Below are 17,761 nucleotides of genomic sequence, written 5' to 3' on the forward strand. Positions count from 1 at the left end.
ATGAAGACACAGATTCAGGGAGGTCAAAAGAGGGAAGCCTGGCATAGCCGCCAGAAATGACTGCGTGCTCCCTTGGCTCCGGAGCCTCTTCAGATGCTCTCGACCCAGACTGGCCCGGAACACCTGGAGCCAGGAGCGTTGCCATCACGCGGCCGGGCCCACCTCCCCCACGAGCCCTCCTGGCCCAAGCACACACCACCCTGGCTGGAAAGTTCTGAAAGGCCCAGTCCCTCTAGCCACAGCCGTGCCCCATCTATCCCCTCACCTCAGACAGCGCCCTCACTCTGGCCCATGCCCAGAACCCCCCAAAGCACTGCTGGTCCGACCCCTACTCCATGCCCTCAGCAGCCCCGGGGCCTGGTCCTCCAGCTGGAAGCCCCTGCTTTCCTGCCGGCCCTCAAGTTCTCACCACCCAGCCGTCCTCCCCGAGCCCCTGAATTTGTGTAAGACATTGTTCTGATCCTCCAAAGGTGACTCACGAGGGAGAACCCACTCCTTCTTCGGCCTTCAGGGACTTCGTGATGGGGCTCAGTGCCCTACCGCTCGCCCATCTTCCCTGCTCCATCCCAACCCAGCTGGACTGAGGCCAAGAACAGTCCTGTTTCCCGTCTATCACTTCACCTTGGTCCCCAGCCAGGGACGGTCTACCTCCCAGACTCCATTCTCTGCCACCAGAGATCTAATCTGGAAACACCCCCTGCAGTAACCGCTAAGGGCGCTTATGTGTGTTCTTCATCTTTCCCAGGGCCGGCAAGGCCATCCAGAGCTTGAACGACTGAACAAACAAGGGAAAAGCAGGCACCCCAACAGGGGGAGGGGTGGAGTCCTTAAAGAGTTATGCTCAGGTGAAAACAGGGGGCAGGGAGGGAGACTGAGTCAGAGACCCAGCCTGAGGAGACAGGGTTCCCAGGATGGGAGGAGGAGCTGAACACGGGAAATGCACAGATCAGAAACTACAGAACCACCACAAACCCTGCCCTTTGAAACAGAAACCAGCGTGCCTTTCCGGTGCAGGGCTGCTGTCATGCCCCCCACACCTCACACAGGCACACAGCCTCACACACAGGCACACAGGCCCACAAAGCCTCGCGGGCCACAGTCTGGGCCCTCTGCGCAGCTGCCCACCAGTCACTAGAGGCAGTCAGCCTACGACGTAGTAGGCTAGCTAGCAGCAGCCAGCCCAGCGAGCAACCACAGAGCCTGCGGCTGGGTGGCTGCCACGGTGCCCCACACGACACACTGCCAGCGGGTCCTGGGTGACCCTGTGGCCTGCCCCATGCTCCAGGATACATCCACTGTGACAGACTGACAGCAGAGGAGGCTCCCACCCGAGACGGGACGAGGCGGGCAGAGCGCAGCCCCAGGCCAGGTGCCTGCGTCTCCCAGGCTCCCGCTGCCCACACCCTGCACTCGCCGTCACTGGAGCTGTCGGCCTGGGCCCGATGCCCTTCAAGGCCATCGAGCCAACTGCAGGCTGGAAGGACGAGACACGGGGGAGAGGCTCTACCAGGTTCTTAAAAGCTGCATCCTGTGCGACCTCTGGCCTCACCCTCCACCCCCACCCCCACCCTCTGCCTCCCAGAATAAATACAGCAGGGTCCTCTTCCTGAGAGCCAGGGATGGCCACCAAGCCCGGGGGTGGGGGGTGGGGGGTGGGTGGTGGGTGGTGGGTGGTGTGACTCCCTGGGACATGCATGGCCTCTGCCCTAGTTTCAGGAAGGGGATAGGAGCCCCCCTGACACAGTCTGGGTAAGACGTGAAGCGGGACAGGACGGCAGGAAGAGAGACCCTCCCAGGACTTGGGAGGTGGGGGCAGGGAGGGCAGGTTGGGGGGCAGGAGACCCAGGACCCAGCACTCATCCCCTCACACAACCTCAGAAAACAACATTCAAGGGACGTGGGGAGAAGAGAGGCTGGCCGCACTGGGAGGTCCTGGCCAGGCTGGAGATGGGGACTCTCTGAGGACAAGGGCAGGCTCCCACACCCAGGGCCTGAAGCCAGGCTGGGCTGGCGTCCGGTAGGAGAGAGCGCGGCTTTCGTTTGTGACGAAGGCCCACCCCCAGGCTCGCCCACCCCCGAGAGGGGCCTGGAGCTGCACCGGCACAACCCAGCCACCTCAGCTGGTCAGAAGCCACGACGGCGAGCTCGCTCCTCTGGGGACCAGGTGTCCGAGGCCCACGCAGAGGCTCCCAGGCTTCAGGAACAGCGTGGGCCTCGCCATTCCAAGCAAGGCCGTGGTAGACAGTGACAAGATTAGCTGCCTGGGCAGGGAGTGGGGCTCGGTCCCTGGCATTTAACCGCCCACAAACTCTCATAAAGAAATAAGAGCAGCCCTCCTCAAGAGGCTCTGGCCTAATGGGGGACCGCCCAGGCCTAGGACTGGCCTCACATGCCAGGCCACCTCCCTCGACTCCTTCAGCAAGCCTGCTCTGACCACCCTCTCTGAAGTCTGCCTGGGCCCAGCAGAGGAGAATCACACAGGGCTTGCACTCGAGCTGTGTGGCCCCGGGCAGTCCGACGCTCTTCTGGCCTCAGTTTCCTCATTGGTAAACTGGGGATTCCTCCCACCTCACAAGGTTGCACAAGGGCCCTGCCAGGAGTCACCAGTCCTGGAAAGTCTGACGGCCCCTCCTGTGCGCCTAGAGTCACCGACACGGGGCCCACGTGAGTCAGCGGCAGGGGAGACAATGGCGGCCACCGCCAGCACTTTCCTGGGGGCGAACCCAGGGTGAAGTTGGCCCACCACTGCCTGGGCCCAAGGAACAGACTCCAACAGCCACTTCCCCAGCCCCGAATGTGGTCTCACAGGGATGGGGCACCGTGAGGGAAGACAGGGACTCGTGGAGCCTCCGAGTTCACATCTGGGCACATGTTCTAAGCCAGAGAACGCTTACCCGGCCCGGTGCAGCCACAGCCCCACACCACCCCCACCGTGCCTATAGTGAGGGACCAGAACAGGACACTAACAGGTCTGAAATCACAAAGGCCAAGTTTCAAATCCTGTTTCCAAGCATACAGCTCGGGCCTCGAGCAAGTCTGTCTCTTCTTGGGTGGCTTGGGGATAAACTGAAGGCCTCAGTGAGGGGTGGGCCTGCTGTAAACCTTTCACATGCAGACAGAGAACTACACAAACAGGAAGACGAGTTTGCTAGAAAGGGACATGAGGACATGCTGAAAACTAAACCCCAAATGATGAAGATCTGGTCAAGAAAACCACCACCACAAAAACGGAAATTTCTGGACATGAAAGATGCATTTGCTGAAATATTTCTCTTAAGAGCATTTTCCCTTTGAAAAGTACATAAGTAAATTGGTAGAAACTGCAAAAGAAACTAACTGCATAAAAAATGCATGTAGGACTGCCCTGGTGGTCAAGTGGTTAAGAAGCCACCTGCCAACCCAGGGGACACCGGTTCAACTGCTGGGCTGGGAAGATACGGCATGGAGCAGCGAGCCCGCGCTCTGCACCTGGAGAAACCGCTGCTCATCACAACTAGAGAAAGCCCGAGCGGTAGCGAAGACCCCGCACGGCCAAAGAGTAAATAACACCAATTTTCAAAACTGCATGCGAATACATTTTACAGCTTAAAGTAACAAAGTCATGATAAACATGAAAGATTTTTTTTTAATCTAGAAAACTTGACAGAGGTGAGCATTACCAGGACAGGTCCCTCCCCCTGGGACTGGCACTGCCCCTGCCTGTGGGATGTGGATGCTCAGCCCCACAGGCACCTGAGGAAGGTGTGCAAGGCCCAGCAGCACCCCTCAACAGGGCCCGAGTCAGGTCAAGGTCACGAGACCCAGAGACCCCCATCCCACCTAAGCTCCAAGCACGCCTCTGACCTCTGAGCCCCTGCACGTGCCAGGCCCACCTTGTCACCTAAGTCTCCGTCGTGCCTGGTCCAGCGGCATATTTGGTGCTCCCTATTCTGGTCACACTGGTGCCTCCTTGGTGTCAAGGTCATTGATCTGTGAGTTCCACAAGGCAAAAACCACACTTGCCTATTCCCAGGTCCCTGAGGAGGCCTCAACATGCTGACCGAGTGCTTAGAAGTGGGAATGAACACGAGAGTTAGACACCAGAACTAATTATCTAAGAGGCCACAGATGCTCAAAGATGGTATCAGGGATGACTTCCTGGAAGAGGTGGTGCAGGAGGGTAATAAAGGCTGAGGTGCTACAACAAATATGCAAGCGCAGTGGTCAGTGAGGTGACTATGCAGACAGGAGAAAGAACAGCCACAGTGGGGTAGGACACTGCCCCTGGGGGCCAGAGCAATCTGCAAACACTGGGAGGTTCCTGTACAAAGGTTCCTGCGGTGGGAACCCTGGGAAGCTAATGGTGCTTTGGGGAAAACAAAAGAGAACAGGCAGGGCTCCCTCAGCACCATGCCCTGCTTGGCTCTATGCCAAGGTCACCAGGAGATTGAAAAGAGCGGGTCCCAGGCGCCAGGAGAGTTGCACAGATCTTCCCAGAAATGACCTGTCATCGCTCACGCCTTCTCCACATACACGGCCGGGTTGTTCCCAGCCCCCACCCCCCAAGTCAGCGGCCTCCTGCACCCCCTCTCCAAAGAACAACACACCGGGGCCCAGGGGGTACAAATGGAGTTGAGCTCTGCTCCCCAGAGGACGAGAGGGAAGCGCCCTGCCAGCCAGCTGATTTCCAGCCGGCACCTCTGCTGCCCACCCCAGGGAGCCAGTGACAGAGGGACTCTGCACCCCAGGGCGCCTGGACCAGCCGGCCGTGTACAGCTCTGACAGAGCTTCATGGCTCAGGAGAAGGACTGAGGTGGCCCAACAGAAGACAAGACAACCAGGGCACAGGCGGGACAGCAATCTGCTGGGCCTGAGACAGCCAGCAATTTCCACATCAGCTGCCTGCTGCCCGAGGACCAGGAGTGAGGGTCCTCACCCTGCCCCTGACCCCACCCCTGCTTTTCCAGCAGAAGTCAGGAGCAGGGAGAAAGGCGAGAGCTGAGGGGTGGGTAGCTCTCAGCCTCTATTTCACAGACGACGAGGATCCAGACTCGGAGACCCAGGGTCACAGGTCAGGCAGCAAAGGGAAGGTGTGGCTGGGCTTTATCCGCTTTCCTTTCTGGTACAGCAGCACCTTCAGACCAGACAGCAAGGGAGAGAGGACTAGACCCCTCTCAGGACACAAGAGGGAAGCCCCAGCGGAACCCTGGCGTGCAAGGTCCACCCCGGGCAGGGCTCAGCCTCTGCTCCTAGCAGGGTTTTGTCCATTACCCTCCCCCAGACACCTGACAGGGAAGAGCAGGAAAAGACCATTCAGGCAGCTGGATGGGGGTCTGCGGACCCTCCTACATGGGACCCTGCCCTCCCCCATGCAACTGCTTCAGTCACGGCTGTAAAGAATCCTTGCCAGTTTGTGAAATGCCTGTAGTCTAGATTCTAGGTGAATCTCCTCTTTGGAGCAACGAGGAAACGTGAGGCTCCCAGGGGTCTTGTCACAGTCACGTGGTAGTTCACAGCAGAATGGGGACCCTCTACCCAGCAGCAGCCACCCCGACACTGGGATTGCAGAGGAGAAGCAGGGCAGCCCCAGCAAGCCCTCACACTATCCAGGCAGACAGCCCTCTTCCCTAGGATGCGAGATGAATCCCACTCATCTTAAGAGGTGGGAACAGCACGCCTGGGCCCCAAAGGAAGGAAGGGCAAGGGGCCCCACCCAGGGAACTCAAAGCCAGGAGAGAGATGAGCAGCTATCTACTGGGCTTATTCTCTCACTCCATCACCCAGATCAAACATGCACCAAACCTCCACCAACTCCAGGTCAGGCCCCAGGGTGGGTCCTGGGTAAACAGAGATCAATAAAGCACTGGAGTTCCTGGCCCTGAGAAAGTCAGAAAGCCCCTGCCCAGTGGAGGAAACAGATGGGGAAGCAGATAACTAGGACGGCCTACAAAGGGTGGAACAGGGAGGTGTCGATGGCGCCGGGAGCCAGAGAAAGTGAGCAGCTGGACTCAGGAGTCTCAGACCACTCTGTCCACAGAAGGCAGGTTGGGAGGACTGGCCCGACCAGGTTCTCCAGCACAGGATCATGAAAGCCAAGGCATCGAATATTTGGGGAAAAGGACATTCAGAGTTTGGTGGATGAGAGGGGAGGGAAGGTTGGCCGGCAATGTCATAGCAGGGCAAGTGCAGCAGGGGCTTGCCTCAACTTTTCTGCCCAGGCCCACAGGACTCCCCAGGCAGCCCTATGCATGCTGACCTCTGTCTCCTCTACAGGCTGATGCTGCCCAAGTTCTTTCTAGATGGCCTGTGTCTGCCAGGCTCCCAACTACAGGAGAGAAGCTGAGGGCCCAGCAGAGCCAGGTATAGAATGTGTCCAGGATCTCAGGAGACCCAATGAAATGCTTCTCACTGTCTATTCAGACCACCTGGAGAAACAGGGTATTGTCCTGGGTGTAAGTCACTTGCCCAATCTCCCCTTTCCTGACCCTCAATCAACACAGCTGACCACACCCTCTCTCCTGCTGAACTTCTGCTCTTGACTTCTAATTTCCTGCTTCTTGGGCTCCATGACTATACCCAGGACACACTGGCCTTCATCAAGGCCCAGGCCAAGGGCATTTCCTCTCCCGAAGCTCCACCTGCTCCCCAGTCAGCGTCACGCAGGCCCATGGCTTTCACTACCAATGACAGACAACTCACAGACACAGCCCTACTCTAGTCCGGCTGTAAGCTTTCAGACCCTTCAAGCCAACTGCCTACTTGCCTTCTCTGCCTGTTCACCTCAAAGTCACAGGTGTGTGTATTCAGTCACTCTGCCATGTCCGACTCTGTGACCCCATGGGCTATCTGTCCATGGGATTCTTCAGGCAAGAATACTGGAGTGGATTGCCATTTCCTTTTCCAGGAGATCTTCCTGACCCAGGGATCGAACCCACATCTCCTGTGTCTCCTGCTTTGCAGGTGGACTCTTTACCACTAGCACCACCTGGGAAGAACGTACCTGAAAGTCAAGCCCTCACCAAAACCAGGCCTACTGTTACTCCTCTTGCCAGTTAACAGCTTCACCTCCAAAGAAGTGCCTAAACTGGACTCTGTACACTCTCACCACTCTCTAATCTAATCCTTGAACAAGCCCTACTGGCTTTATTTATATTAACAATCACGTTTACCACGGACCTAGATGAGTGGGAACCACGTGTATTTTAAGGCTCTTTGACTACCTTCTCCATTGGAGCATAAGGTCCTTGACGCCGTGAACCAAATGCCCCAGTGCCTAGCAGGGAATGGACTGCGTTAGGAGAAGAAAGAAAAAATCTGGGGCCTGTCCCCCACCCCCAAAAGGAAGCAACAGGGGCCTCTGGCTGGGGGCTAAAAAGGGGCTACGGTAGGGGTGGGGAATGGCGGAGGCCTTTCCCCCTGGAGCTCACTGACCCGTGCTGCTTCCCCGCCTTTCTGGTTTCTGTATTACTGCCAGCACGGGCCCTTCTCTCCATGGGGGTGGGGGGGAGGGGGGGCGGGGATGTGGGGCCAGCCCTTAAATCCCCAACAAGGTCAACCTTGAATGTCTCGGTTGGAGAGACACTCTGAACAATGGAAAGGGTCATTACGTCACGGAGGGCTCCCTCGGACGCCCTCCTCTGCCCACTGGCCCGCTCTCCTGGTTCAGACCCGCTGGCCTGGCCTCGCCTCAGGATCGGGCCGCTCCCTCTGGGCCAGAGCAGCCCAAGCCCTGCCACTCGCCTGTCCTCCCTTTGCTTCCAGGGGAACCAAGGCCCCATAAGGTCACACCACACAGGACACTGCCCACTCCAAGGTGAGCGGGAAGCCCCGCTCAGATTATTTGAAATCAACCCCCCTGCTGAGAGGGGTGGCTACCCTGGGACTTCCCCTTCCTGGTTTTAATTCCTTACTTCCACCCTCTTAAGACAGCTCCCGCCTCACCTCCTCAAGCACAGATAGCTGCCTCCCAGCCTCCTGCCCCGGGCTGTAGAGCCTCACCCTTCCAGCAGGGGCCAGTCCTCAGGCCGGGGACCCAGACGCCATCAGGAACAAGCCTGGCATCAGGGGTTCCCACTGGAGGGACCCTCCATTTCACCGCTGGCCTCAACAGGCCCTAGTGACCCCTGAGAGAGCGACCTATGCGATCTGTTCTAACCTCCATCATGGACATGCTCAGAGCTCCCAAGAAGGGCCACAGTCCCAGCTGGGAGCTGACGAGCGAACACAGGCGTGTTACCCTCTTACTGTGTTAGGGTTGGCACGGGAGAGCTACCACCTAACAGCTGGATGGCAAATGGGGGCACGTGGTCTGCACAGCCCCAAAGAGGGTCTCGAAAAGCCCCTGCCGCTCCCCAACCTCCCAACTGACCTCCTGCCCTGGAGTAGGCGGAGAAGAAGCCTTTGGGACCTGTGCCCAGCCCCTCCCCTCCTTCCTAGGGTTAGTCACTCAGGAACCCAGGCCCACACTCTCCAGGCCTGAGGCTGAAGTCACTCATCCCACGGCGTTAGAATTCACCCACCACACCCCCACAGCCAGAGGTCCAGGATGGTCAATGCCCTTCTCCCGCCACGGGCAAGGCCATACCAAGGACATGGTGAACTGGGCAGGCGGGGTGGGGTGGGGGGGCGGCGCAGCCACCTCTTAAAGCACCACTTCCCTTAGGACATTTCAGCTCAGCCATATCCCCAGGTGTCCAGGAAAACAGGAAGCCAACCTCAACATGCACAGCCCGCCCCTGCTGAGTTAGAATTAGATCTCACACAAACAAGTGGTCAAACGTTCCCAGGCCCAAGCCCTCACCAGTCTGGTCGGTTGTCCGCCACCAGGGCCTGGAGCTTTGGTCAGACCGCCGCTCCTCACTGAGCCCACGCCTTGACCCTCCAGCCAACGCCAGCCTGCCAGCCAGCAGGGGAAGCGACCCACAAGGGCAGGCTGATGCTGTCTGGAGCCCCAGGCTCAGCCGACAGCACTCGGCACAACCGTCTCCTGCTGGCCCGGGGCTCTCATGGTTTTCCGCACGTTCCAGACTGCAAGCTTCCCAGGATCAGGGACTGGGTCACCTCCTTTCCTTGCCTCCTAACCTCAGGCTGCTCGGTGCCAGGCCTGGCTCGGCAAGGGAGATGCCAGTCCTGCAGGAGAAAGCTTTGCCCCATTCACTCTGCATCCTGAGTCTTGCTGAAGCCAGGGCCACCGGCCAACACCAGGAAGGGCCCGGAAGGAAGCGCAGAGCCTATATACAAAGCCTACATGTGGGCTATTAAAAGGAGCCCTCCCTGCTTCCCCCAGGACAGCCAAGTTCCTAGGGGGTGACGAGGTGCGGTGCGGAGAGCTAGGACTTGTGCTGGGCACTCAGCCACTGCAGCCTCTCAAAGGCGAGCCAAGCGCCGCCTCAAAAGGCACTGGTCGCACGAGGAGAGGGAGACCATCTACAGTGGAGGCAGGAATGCAAGCGGGGACTCTTGAGCCACACCCCCGAGGCCTCGGCCTCCCCCAGAGCGACCACCTGCAGCATCAGCATGGCCTGGTCCCCTCCCACGTCCTTCCTCCCCTCCGGGGCCAAGGGCACGGTCTCTAGGCAGCCTCAGGCCCACTCCCTCTGGAGACTCAGCACACTCAGCCGTGAAGGGCGGCCCTAAAACCCTGGGCCGACGGCAGGAAGCTGTGGCGGCGGGAGCAGGGGCACGTGTGTTGGGGTGAAGGAGGAGATACAATCAGGCGAGGGCACAGCTGCAACGCCTCGGAGCCGGAACACCAAGTTCCCTGTTTCCGAGACCCCAGCGCTGGCCGCCTCTTGACCCCTACGGGCTGCAATCTACCTGCCACAACCGTGGGGCCACCCTTCCTGTACCCCGTGCCCAGGTGTCAGGAGTTAACTTCCCCCGGCCTCCTTCTCCAAAACCCCTCAGGCCTCATGTGCCCGGGGTGTTCCGGCTTTGCATCCGGGGGCCAACCCGGCGCCACTGAGAACCCTCTGCACAGTGGCACACATGACCTACACGGGGGAGAGCCAGGCCCCGGCCGCTGTCAGCCACGGGGATGAACACGGCACACCCCGCCCCTGCAGACCCACGGAGCTGCCCCGGCCTGCGTCTCTCTCAGCACCCAGACCTTGTCGTCATTTTTCCTTTCTGCCCGTGAGAGCCTCATCCCCTACGTTTACCGTCAGCCTCCACGGCACCTGGCACATCAGTGAACACCAGCGTCCAGTCAGGGGGGCACAAGCGGCGTCTCACCTGTTCATGTGCCGCAGGGGCCCAAGAAAGCTGTTTTCGGACCTTTTTTTTTTTAAAGGAAAGAGTAGCTATGGTGACACGGAAAGCACACAACGCTGGAGATACGGCCTCAGTGAACAGGTCAGAGGTGGGAGCGACCACGTCCGGCTCGGTGTACTCCCAACGTGGGAACGAAGACCACGCTCAATGTGGGATGAACACAGGAACTCGCGGACGAGGGCACACGCTTCAGCTTGTCGTTGGGTCCCGCAAAGGCCCTTCTCAGAGCACCTTGAGCACGAAGCCCCAGGCTCCCGCTTACCCAGCAGGGGCTCAGGGAGGCTGTCATCATAACCCAGGGAGAGCAAGTCAGAGCACAGGTCTCCGGTTACCCAACACACACACAGCAGAGGGGACCGCGTCTCGATGGGGGGACTGCAGAGGGAGCCTGAGTCTCTCAAGGGAACCACTGACTCCAGCGTGTGCAGACCGAAGCCCAGGCTGGCCGAACAGGGCATGTGGCCAGGGGGCGGAGGAGAGATCAGACAGCCCTGTCCAGGTAAATACAAACCCTGTTCTTCTACAACACCCACCTGTCACCTGCCCCAGAGTGGAGGGATCAACTGAACACTGCAAAGGGAATCGGGAATTCCAGCCCTGGTCTCAGCACCACCGTGAACTCGCTGAGTGACCTTCACCTTGGGGCCTCGGTTTCCTCCTCTGTAAGGGGGAGCCTGGCATCCCTGCCTCTCTGCGAGAGCTGTGGTGGAGTTCTAACACCCCATGGATGAGAAAATGCTCCATGAACCAATGCACTACTCAAATACCCAATTTTTCTCCTGCCTGTGACCTCTGTGAACAGACTCAGGGAAGGAACAAAGAAGTAAGAAACAGACTTCCAGCCCCTGGCTGTCGGAGAAGCCTCGAGGCCAGCATGGTGGTGGGAAGAACTGATGCTCTGTGGTTAGCTACGGTGAAGGCAAGGGAAACCAAGAGCTGCTAAGTACCCACGAGGGCCCCATGCTGTACTGAGCACGCTCAGGTGCCACCTCTCACTCTCAGACGGACCCCACCTGACCACTGTCGACAGGCTGCTCTGTAAGGGGGAAATGACTTTGACAGCTGAAGATCAGTTTCAGGTGCCTGGTATCCAAAGGCACAGAAGGGCTGAGACTCTCACCCAAATCTGACTGATTCTGGCCCCAGCTGCTGGGGACCACTCCTCACCCTGGACACGGCCTGGAGTCTTCTCACCTGTTATCAGGCTGCTTTCAAAGGTTTCCCCCTGGGGAAGCTTGAGCACTCTCTGCCCCACTTGTCCTGGGACTCCCCTCAAAGTCCCCACTGGCTTCTGCAGTTCTCAGAGCAGGCTGGCAGTGGGGGGAGTCTCCTGTCCTCTAGTATCGGGCCTTTGCTACAGCAGGCCTCACCTTGTCCCTCCAGCTCTAGCTCTCACTGACCTCTCTGAAGCCACGTCAGAGAAAAGGGCAGAGCAGAAAGAAACACCATGAGTTAATAGAGACCAACACGGATAGTGAAAGGAGAGGCAAAAACAGGCCCTAGCACAATGAGGTGCCGCCGTTAAAGCCTTTCCTGGAAGTCAGGGGTCTCCCCAAAATGGACTCACATACCGTTTATCAGGGCGAAGTTCTTAGAAACAGACTAATCTGATATGTTCATGTGATACCGAAGCAGCTGCTCCTAGTCAGCTGCCCTGACACCCTGCAAAAGTCAGGGGCGGGAAAGAGCCCTGATGACAATAAATGGGGGCTAAGTGGCCTCCTGGTCCCCACATCGAAGTACATGGCAGCCAGCCCCCTCGATACCACATGTACATTTGTTCCCTTCCACTAACAGGTCCTTCTGGGCCACTTAATCTTCCCCTTCCTCCTCGTCAGGGTTCCCACGTGTGAAGCACTTACATGCTACACTCGATGCCAAGCACCTTACACATTCTCACGGAATCCTCACAAAACCCTTACGAGAAAAATGTGTTTGTTACTATCCGTCTTTTAGAGATGAGAGAGAAAGTCACATGCTTAAGGTCACAGAGCAAGTGAGCTGCACAGCAGAATTTTAACCCAGGCAGTGTGAGCGCTCAGAGCCCTGGTGCTCAGCCACTACGGCTCCTCTGCCTCCTGCCTCCAGACACCACCCCACGCCTCCATCACCGCTCATCCGCCTGCCTGCTAGGAGACAAGGCATGCCGTACTCATTGGCTCTCTCCCGCAGTGGCTCCCAGGTCCCCCTCCTCAACCTCTCCCAGACATCCCACTTCAGCCTCTGGTGACAGCTCTGCTACAGGACAGAGCACGACCCACAAGGCTTGGCACGCCACGGCCCTCCCTATGCTGCCCCCTAACCCACCCAGTGCAGTGGTCCTTGGGGCCTCACCCAGGGCACAGGCAAGGTCCTTAACCACTCAGGCCTGTGCACCAGCCACCTCCCCTCCTGGCTCTCTCCTCTAGACCCCCAGCTTGCTGGGCAGCGCTCATTCCTCTGCACACAGGAAGCTCTGGGCATGGACCTTTATTATGGCATGGAACACGCGGGGTTCTAATTACACGTCCCCACGCCTGCCTCTTCCAAGAGTTGTTCCTCAACAGCCCAGTCCAGGTCTTGTTCATCTTCTGAACTCTCAGTGCCTAGTACTGGGCAAACAGGAGGTGTTCACACAGTATCTACTGAGCAAGCAAATGCCCCTCATTCCAAGGGGCGACCCAAAACAAGCCAGAGGCCAAGCTCTCTAATTGATGACTCCAGCCTGTGCGTTTGTGTACGTATGTGCGGGCCCCGGCGCACACACAGGGGAGAAGCTGGAGGTGCTGGGGGCCCCCGGCGTGGTGTGTTCAGCTCTCCCAGGCACAGCAAACTCTGTCCCTAAGTTCACAGGGAAGACAAAGCCCCAGCTGCACAGGGGGCCTGGCCGGGCTGGCCTGGAAACCCACACATCAGGGCAAGCCTGGGGGCGCTGAGGAAACACTGAGAGCTCTGACTTCCCCTGGAAAAATTATAGTCAGACAGGAAACACACAGGCGAGGATGGTGAGCTGTGGATCCGGACACGTGCTCTTACCCTTCTCCCACGGGGACTGACCCGGCAGCAGAGGAAAATCCCCGACGACACAGGCCCGCCCTTCCCGGGCTCAGCCTTCAGAGCTGACCCTGAGGTCTGTCTCCTCCAGGGTCTGACAGCCACAGGGGTCAGGCCTCAGACTGCAGGTCCCTATGTCACCTCCCCCACGAGCCTGACTGCCTTATCCGGGGAGTTTGCTTTCTTCTGCCACCCTGCAACCCCCGGCATCAAAGGGAGCAGGAACTACGGCTGCCGTTGTCCGCTTCAGTCTCCCTGAAGGCAAGGGCCTGTTTTGATTCACCACCTAAGGAGGCCTGGCGTCTAAAAGGGTATCGATTGCAGAAACAAAGACGAAAACCTGGGGCTGCAATTCCTGACGTGCTGGCCCCCCGTGGAGTCACCATCCGAGCCACTGTGCCCACAGTGACCCCTGACTGAACATGTCAACCCAGAAGGCACCAGAAGTGTGGAGCCACAGCTGAGAAAGGCTGGGGCTGTCCGTCAGGTACAGTCTGAACAGGAAGGTTTCTCTTCAGAGGAGCAATGCGGACCCCAGGATTGGGGCCTGAGGCCACTCAGAGCACAACCCCAGGGCGTAGAGTGCCCTTGGGATTGGCCGGCCAGCACCTGCCAGGAGGGCTGGGTCCCACTGAGGCTGTCACGTGGCAGCACAGTTCACTCCCTGCATTTCCATTTCCTCGTCTGTAAAGTGGGGTGGCACTCCAGACCACCCCCTGGGGCCCTTGAGCGGATCTGCCAAGAAAACATGATGACACGTCTCTGTAGCACTCAGCAGGAAGTCTGTAATTGCTTTGTACTCATTTATGTCAGTATCTGTAACACAAAAAGCCAAACACCGACCTGGTTCCTGTCACACCACTGTGACAACCAGTACCAACCCCACCCCTTTTAAACCAAACTCCCACCCGCGACGCGACGTGAGCACCTGCCGGTCGCATTTCACAAAAGGAGGATAAAGAGAGAGGGCACAGAGTCAGGCCAGAACGAGGTCCTCGACGTGAGCACCGTGAACTTTCACTGAACCCCATCTCGTTGCAGGGCCACGGATACCCTGAGAGTCCCACAAGCGTCTCTCTCTTTGGCCAGGTTACAGACACTGCGTGGTACCCTGGCAGGGTCAGCAGGAAAAGGCCAGGCATCTGAGGCACCTGGGCAAGAGGCCAGGTGGCAAGGGGCCCTGCTGGCACTCCAAACTTCCTCAGAACCTACAGAGGCGGCTGCAGGGATCAGAACCCAGCAATGAGGTGCACCCACAAGCAGGTGGCTCTGGGGCAGCCCCAGTGGAAGGCTCCAGCAGCAAGGCCTGACTGAACTGCACACCAGGGTCCACCAGGCTTCTCACCCAGACTCCTTCAATCCCGGGACCCAATTTATCAATGGGCCATGGCCCCTTCTACCTCCTCTGCCCAGGCTCCAGGCAGGCCTCTTAAATCCCAGCTGAGGTCACTGAATTTGCACCCCTCTGACGGACCCACCTGCAGGGGCTGGGGTTATCAGGTACCTGGCACTCCTGCCTCCAGCCCCCGAGACCTGAGACCTGCTGGACTAGCCCCTTGCCTCTCCACACCCCTTCCTTCTGTACAGGCCCCAACTTACAAACAAGAGAGTCACCTACCCAGGAGATAGATGTGCAAGTCTCCTCAAGACAACTCCATACCCTGCTCTATGTGGTAGGGGGGTGACTAGTAGTTGGGTCGGGGCAAAACAAAACCATTTCCTCCCTTTTCCGGGTAGTGATCTCAGTGAAATGAGCTGGGTCCCCGAGCTCCTCCCTTCCTGCTCCCTCACCCTTTTGTGCAGCCATACAGTCCCAGTCCAAGAGGGGCAGTCATAGTCTATTACCATTGTCATGAATAACAGCTTACATTTACTAAACATTTAGAACGTATCCAACAGCACAGCTGTTGAAGGCAAGGTTGGATTTGAAGCCCACGTATGTTGTTTTACATTAATCCTCTCCTTTATCCCCCTAGAATAACCCCATTCGGTGGAGATATCATTACTCCCACTTCACAGATGGTGACACTAAGGCTCAGAGAAGTAGCTGGCTGGGGGCAATACACAACTATTACATACGGGCTTCAAACCCAACCTTGCCTTCAACCACTGGGCTGCACTTCAACTGCCTGCTGGTCCCGTGCATGGTGTGAAACGCAGCCTCTTAGCCAGAAGTCTACCTGGGAACCTCAGCAAGCCGCTACCAATTCAGGAGAGCCCGGGGAATCCACAGACACACGGAAGGGCCATGACTGGAGTCTGATGCCGGGGTGATGCCCCTCCAGTCCTCTGCAGGATCTGTCCTTCCTCTACTCTGAAATCCAGCCTCTCAAATCATCTAACATTTTCTCCCGCCGGCTGCCAGGGCCCGAGGAGGGTCACAGAGGAAGGCGGCTGTCGTGTGGAAGTTCAGCAGCTGTGTGAGATCTGGAGTGTGCGGCTGAGGATGGCTGTCTCACCACAAGACCTTCCTTCCTCCCCGTCTCCTCAGTCATCTACACGCAGGTACACCATACCCAAGGTCTGGAAGACCTTCTCTTGGGGTGTATCACTTCCTGAACCCTCTTCCTCTACACAGTCCTAATTCTGAGCTTGGCTCTAATTCCAGTCTCGGGGGTGGGGGGTAGAGGGGGTTCTTGTAGGAAGCAACCCACAGCCTGGGGTTGCAAACACATCATCTCACACTTGGAGGCGGGAGAATGGAGGGCAGAGCTGGGGGGCCCATCCGGCCACAGCACAGGCGCGTGCTCAGTGGAATCTCTCTCTGAAGGATCTGGGGTTTTTCAAAATCCCCCAACTCTCTCTTTCGCAGAAGCAGCCAAGGTCAGGTCTGGGACAGCAAAGAGGCAGGAAATAGTAGCCGCTCCTGGCTCCCTCCAGCCACAGGACGCAGGACACTAAGGGCTGGACCCCAATTTGGCTGCGTCCTCTTGAAGAGTACCTGACACGCAGCAGCGAGGCTGGCCTTTCTGGGGCCAAGCTCTGGAGAATGTGCTTCCAAAGGACAAGGGGAAGCCTGGCCTCTTTCCCTGCCCTGGCTTTGGGAGTCTGCCCACGCACACAGACCTCCAAAATTCAGCTTCAGGACAAAAGAAGCGGCGGGAAAAACATCCACTGCCTCCTCTCGGGCTTTTCCAAACCAAACAAGACCACCTTCCTCCTTGGCCCCAAGAGAGAGATGAGTAGGCCCGGCTCTGCTCCAAAACCAGCCCTACGCCAACATCTGCCTAAGTTCTACTTGGGGAACCCAAAGGTTCCTTTGTAAGTAGGAGCCCGGCCGGGAGGCCCAGAGGTGCACCAGATTGATCTTTTTTGGAAAAACGGTGCATCTGGTCTGGCCTCCGGTTCCGCGGCTGCCGGGGGGAGGACAATGCCTCGGCCGACACCGCTCCCGGGGTAGGGGGGGGACCCGACGCCGGCCCCGCTGATCTCCAACTCGCTAGGATTTTTAGGCCTCTGGGCAAAGCGCCTGGAACACTCCCCCCCTTACTGGGGGAGGGGGTGTCCTGTCAGGTGACTGAGGACCCGGATGCCCCCCGCCCCCGGTGACCACCCTGGCCGAGGCGGGGGCGGGGACCCAAAGTTTGCCGGAGTCTCTCCAGCGGTGGCCCCAGGGCGCGCGCGAGCCGGGGCGCAGACCCCGCGCCGCCCCAGCGCGCGCGCCCGCGCGGCAGGCCCGGGGAGCCGGGGGTGTGCAGCAATGGGGAGCGCACTTACTGGCCCCCTCTATCTTGTCGGCGCCTCGGCTCCACGTGATCTGCCGCGTCTCCAGCTTGACCTGGAAGGTCTTCCGCTCGGGCCGCTGCGACTTCTTGGAGTAGAACAAAGTCATGACGGTGCCCACCTCGAGGCTGCGGCAGAGGTGCACCACCTCGGCGTCCGAGGGCGCGCTGGGCCCGCAGCCGTTGGCGCAGGGGGACGCGGCGCCCGCCATGGCTCGGGTGCCGGGGGCGGCGGCGGCGCAGGCCCGGCGGGAGCGAGCTGGCGGCGGCGGCGGCGCAGGCGGCGGGCGAGCGGACCCCGGCGGCGGCGACTCCTGCGGGCGGAGACGGGGCGGGGCCTGAGCGGGGGCGGGGCGGCCCTGCAGGCCCCGCCCCGGCCCGCGCGCCGGGAACAAAGGCGCCCGCGCGCCCGTGGGGAGGACCCCCGCCCGCTGCGCCTGCGCCCCGCGACCCCCCGGGCAGGCCCCGCGTCGGGGCGCGCGCGCGCGCGCGCGCGCGCCGCCCGCTGTCCGCCAGCCGGGCCCACGGCCTCGCGGGGCCTCTTCACGCCGCCCCGGACACAGCCCGGCTGCCACGGCCGGTCCCGTCACGCGCGGCAGCCTCGCGCCGGCCCGGCCGTCTGTCGCGCGCGCACAGGCGGCTGCCCAGCCCACCGTCCCGCACAGGCCCGGCCGCGGCGGCTCCTTCCGAAGCCCGCTCGTGGGGCGCCGCCCGCGCGGCCACCGGGAAAAGAAGTGTAGGCCCGGGGCGCCTCC

General features: G+C 59.4%; 1 protein-coding gene across 5 annotated transcripts in view; it reads right to left on the reverse strand.

Annotated features, from left to right (window-relative positions):
• PLCG1 (phospholipase C gamma 1) overlaps positions 1 to 17,761 on the reverse strand; it is a 35,119-nt gene that overhangs the window by 16,002 nt on the left and 1,356 nt on the right. For 4 of the 5 annotated variants that reach the window (XM_086331806.1, XM_086331805.1, XM_086331808.1 and 1 more), the window contains one exon: positions 17,002 to 17,320. In XM_086331806.1, coding sequence (XP_086187932.1) covers positions 17,002 to 17,320 — 319 coding nt within the window. Of the gene's footprint in view, positions 1 to 10,784; positions 10,900 to 17,001; positions 17,321 to 17,761 lie in introns of those variants that run through there. The other variant, XM_086331809.1, reaches the window with a different exon arrangement.

This window comes from Bos grunniens, chromosome 13, assembly GCF_055505025.1.
Source record: "Bos grunniens cultivar Pamir isolate PY7600 chromosome 13, Bosgru_T2T1.0, whole genome shotgun sequence".
In the NCBI taxonomy this organism is placed as follows: Eukaryota; Metazoa; Chordata; class Mammalia; order Artiodactyla; family Bovidae; genus Bos; species Bos grunniens.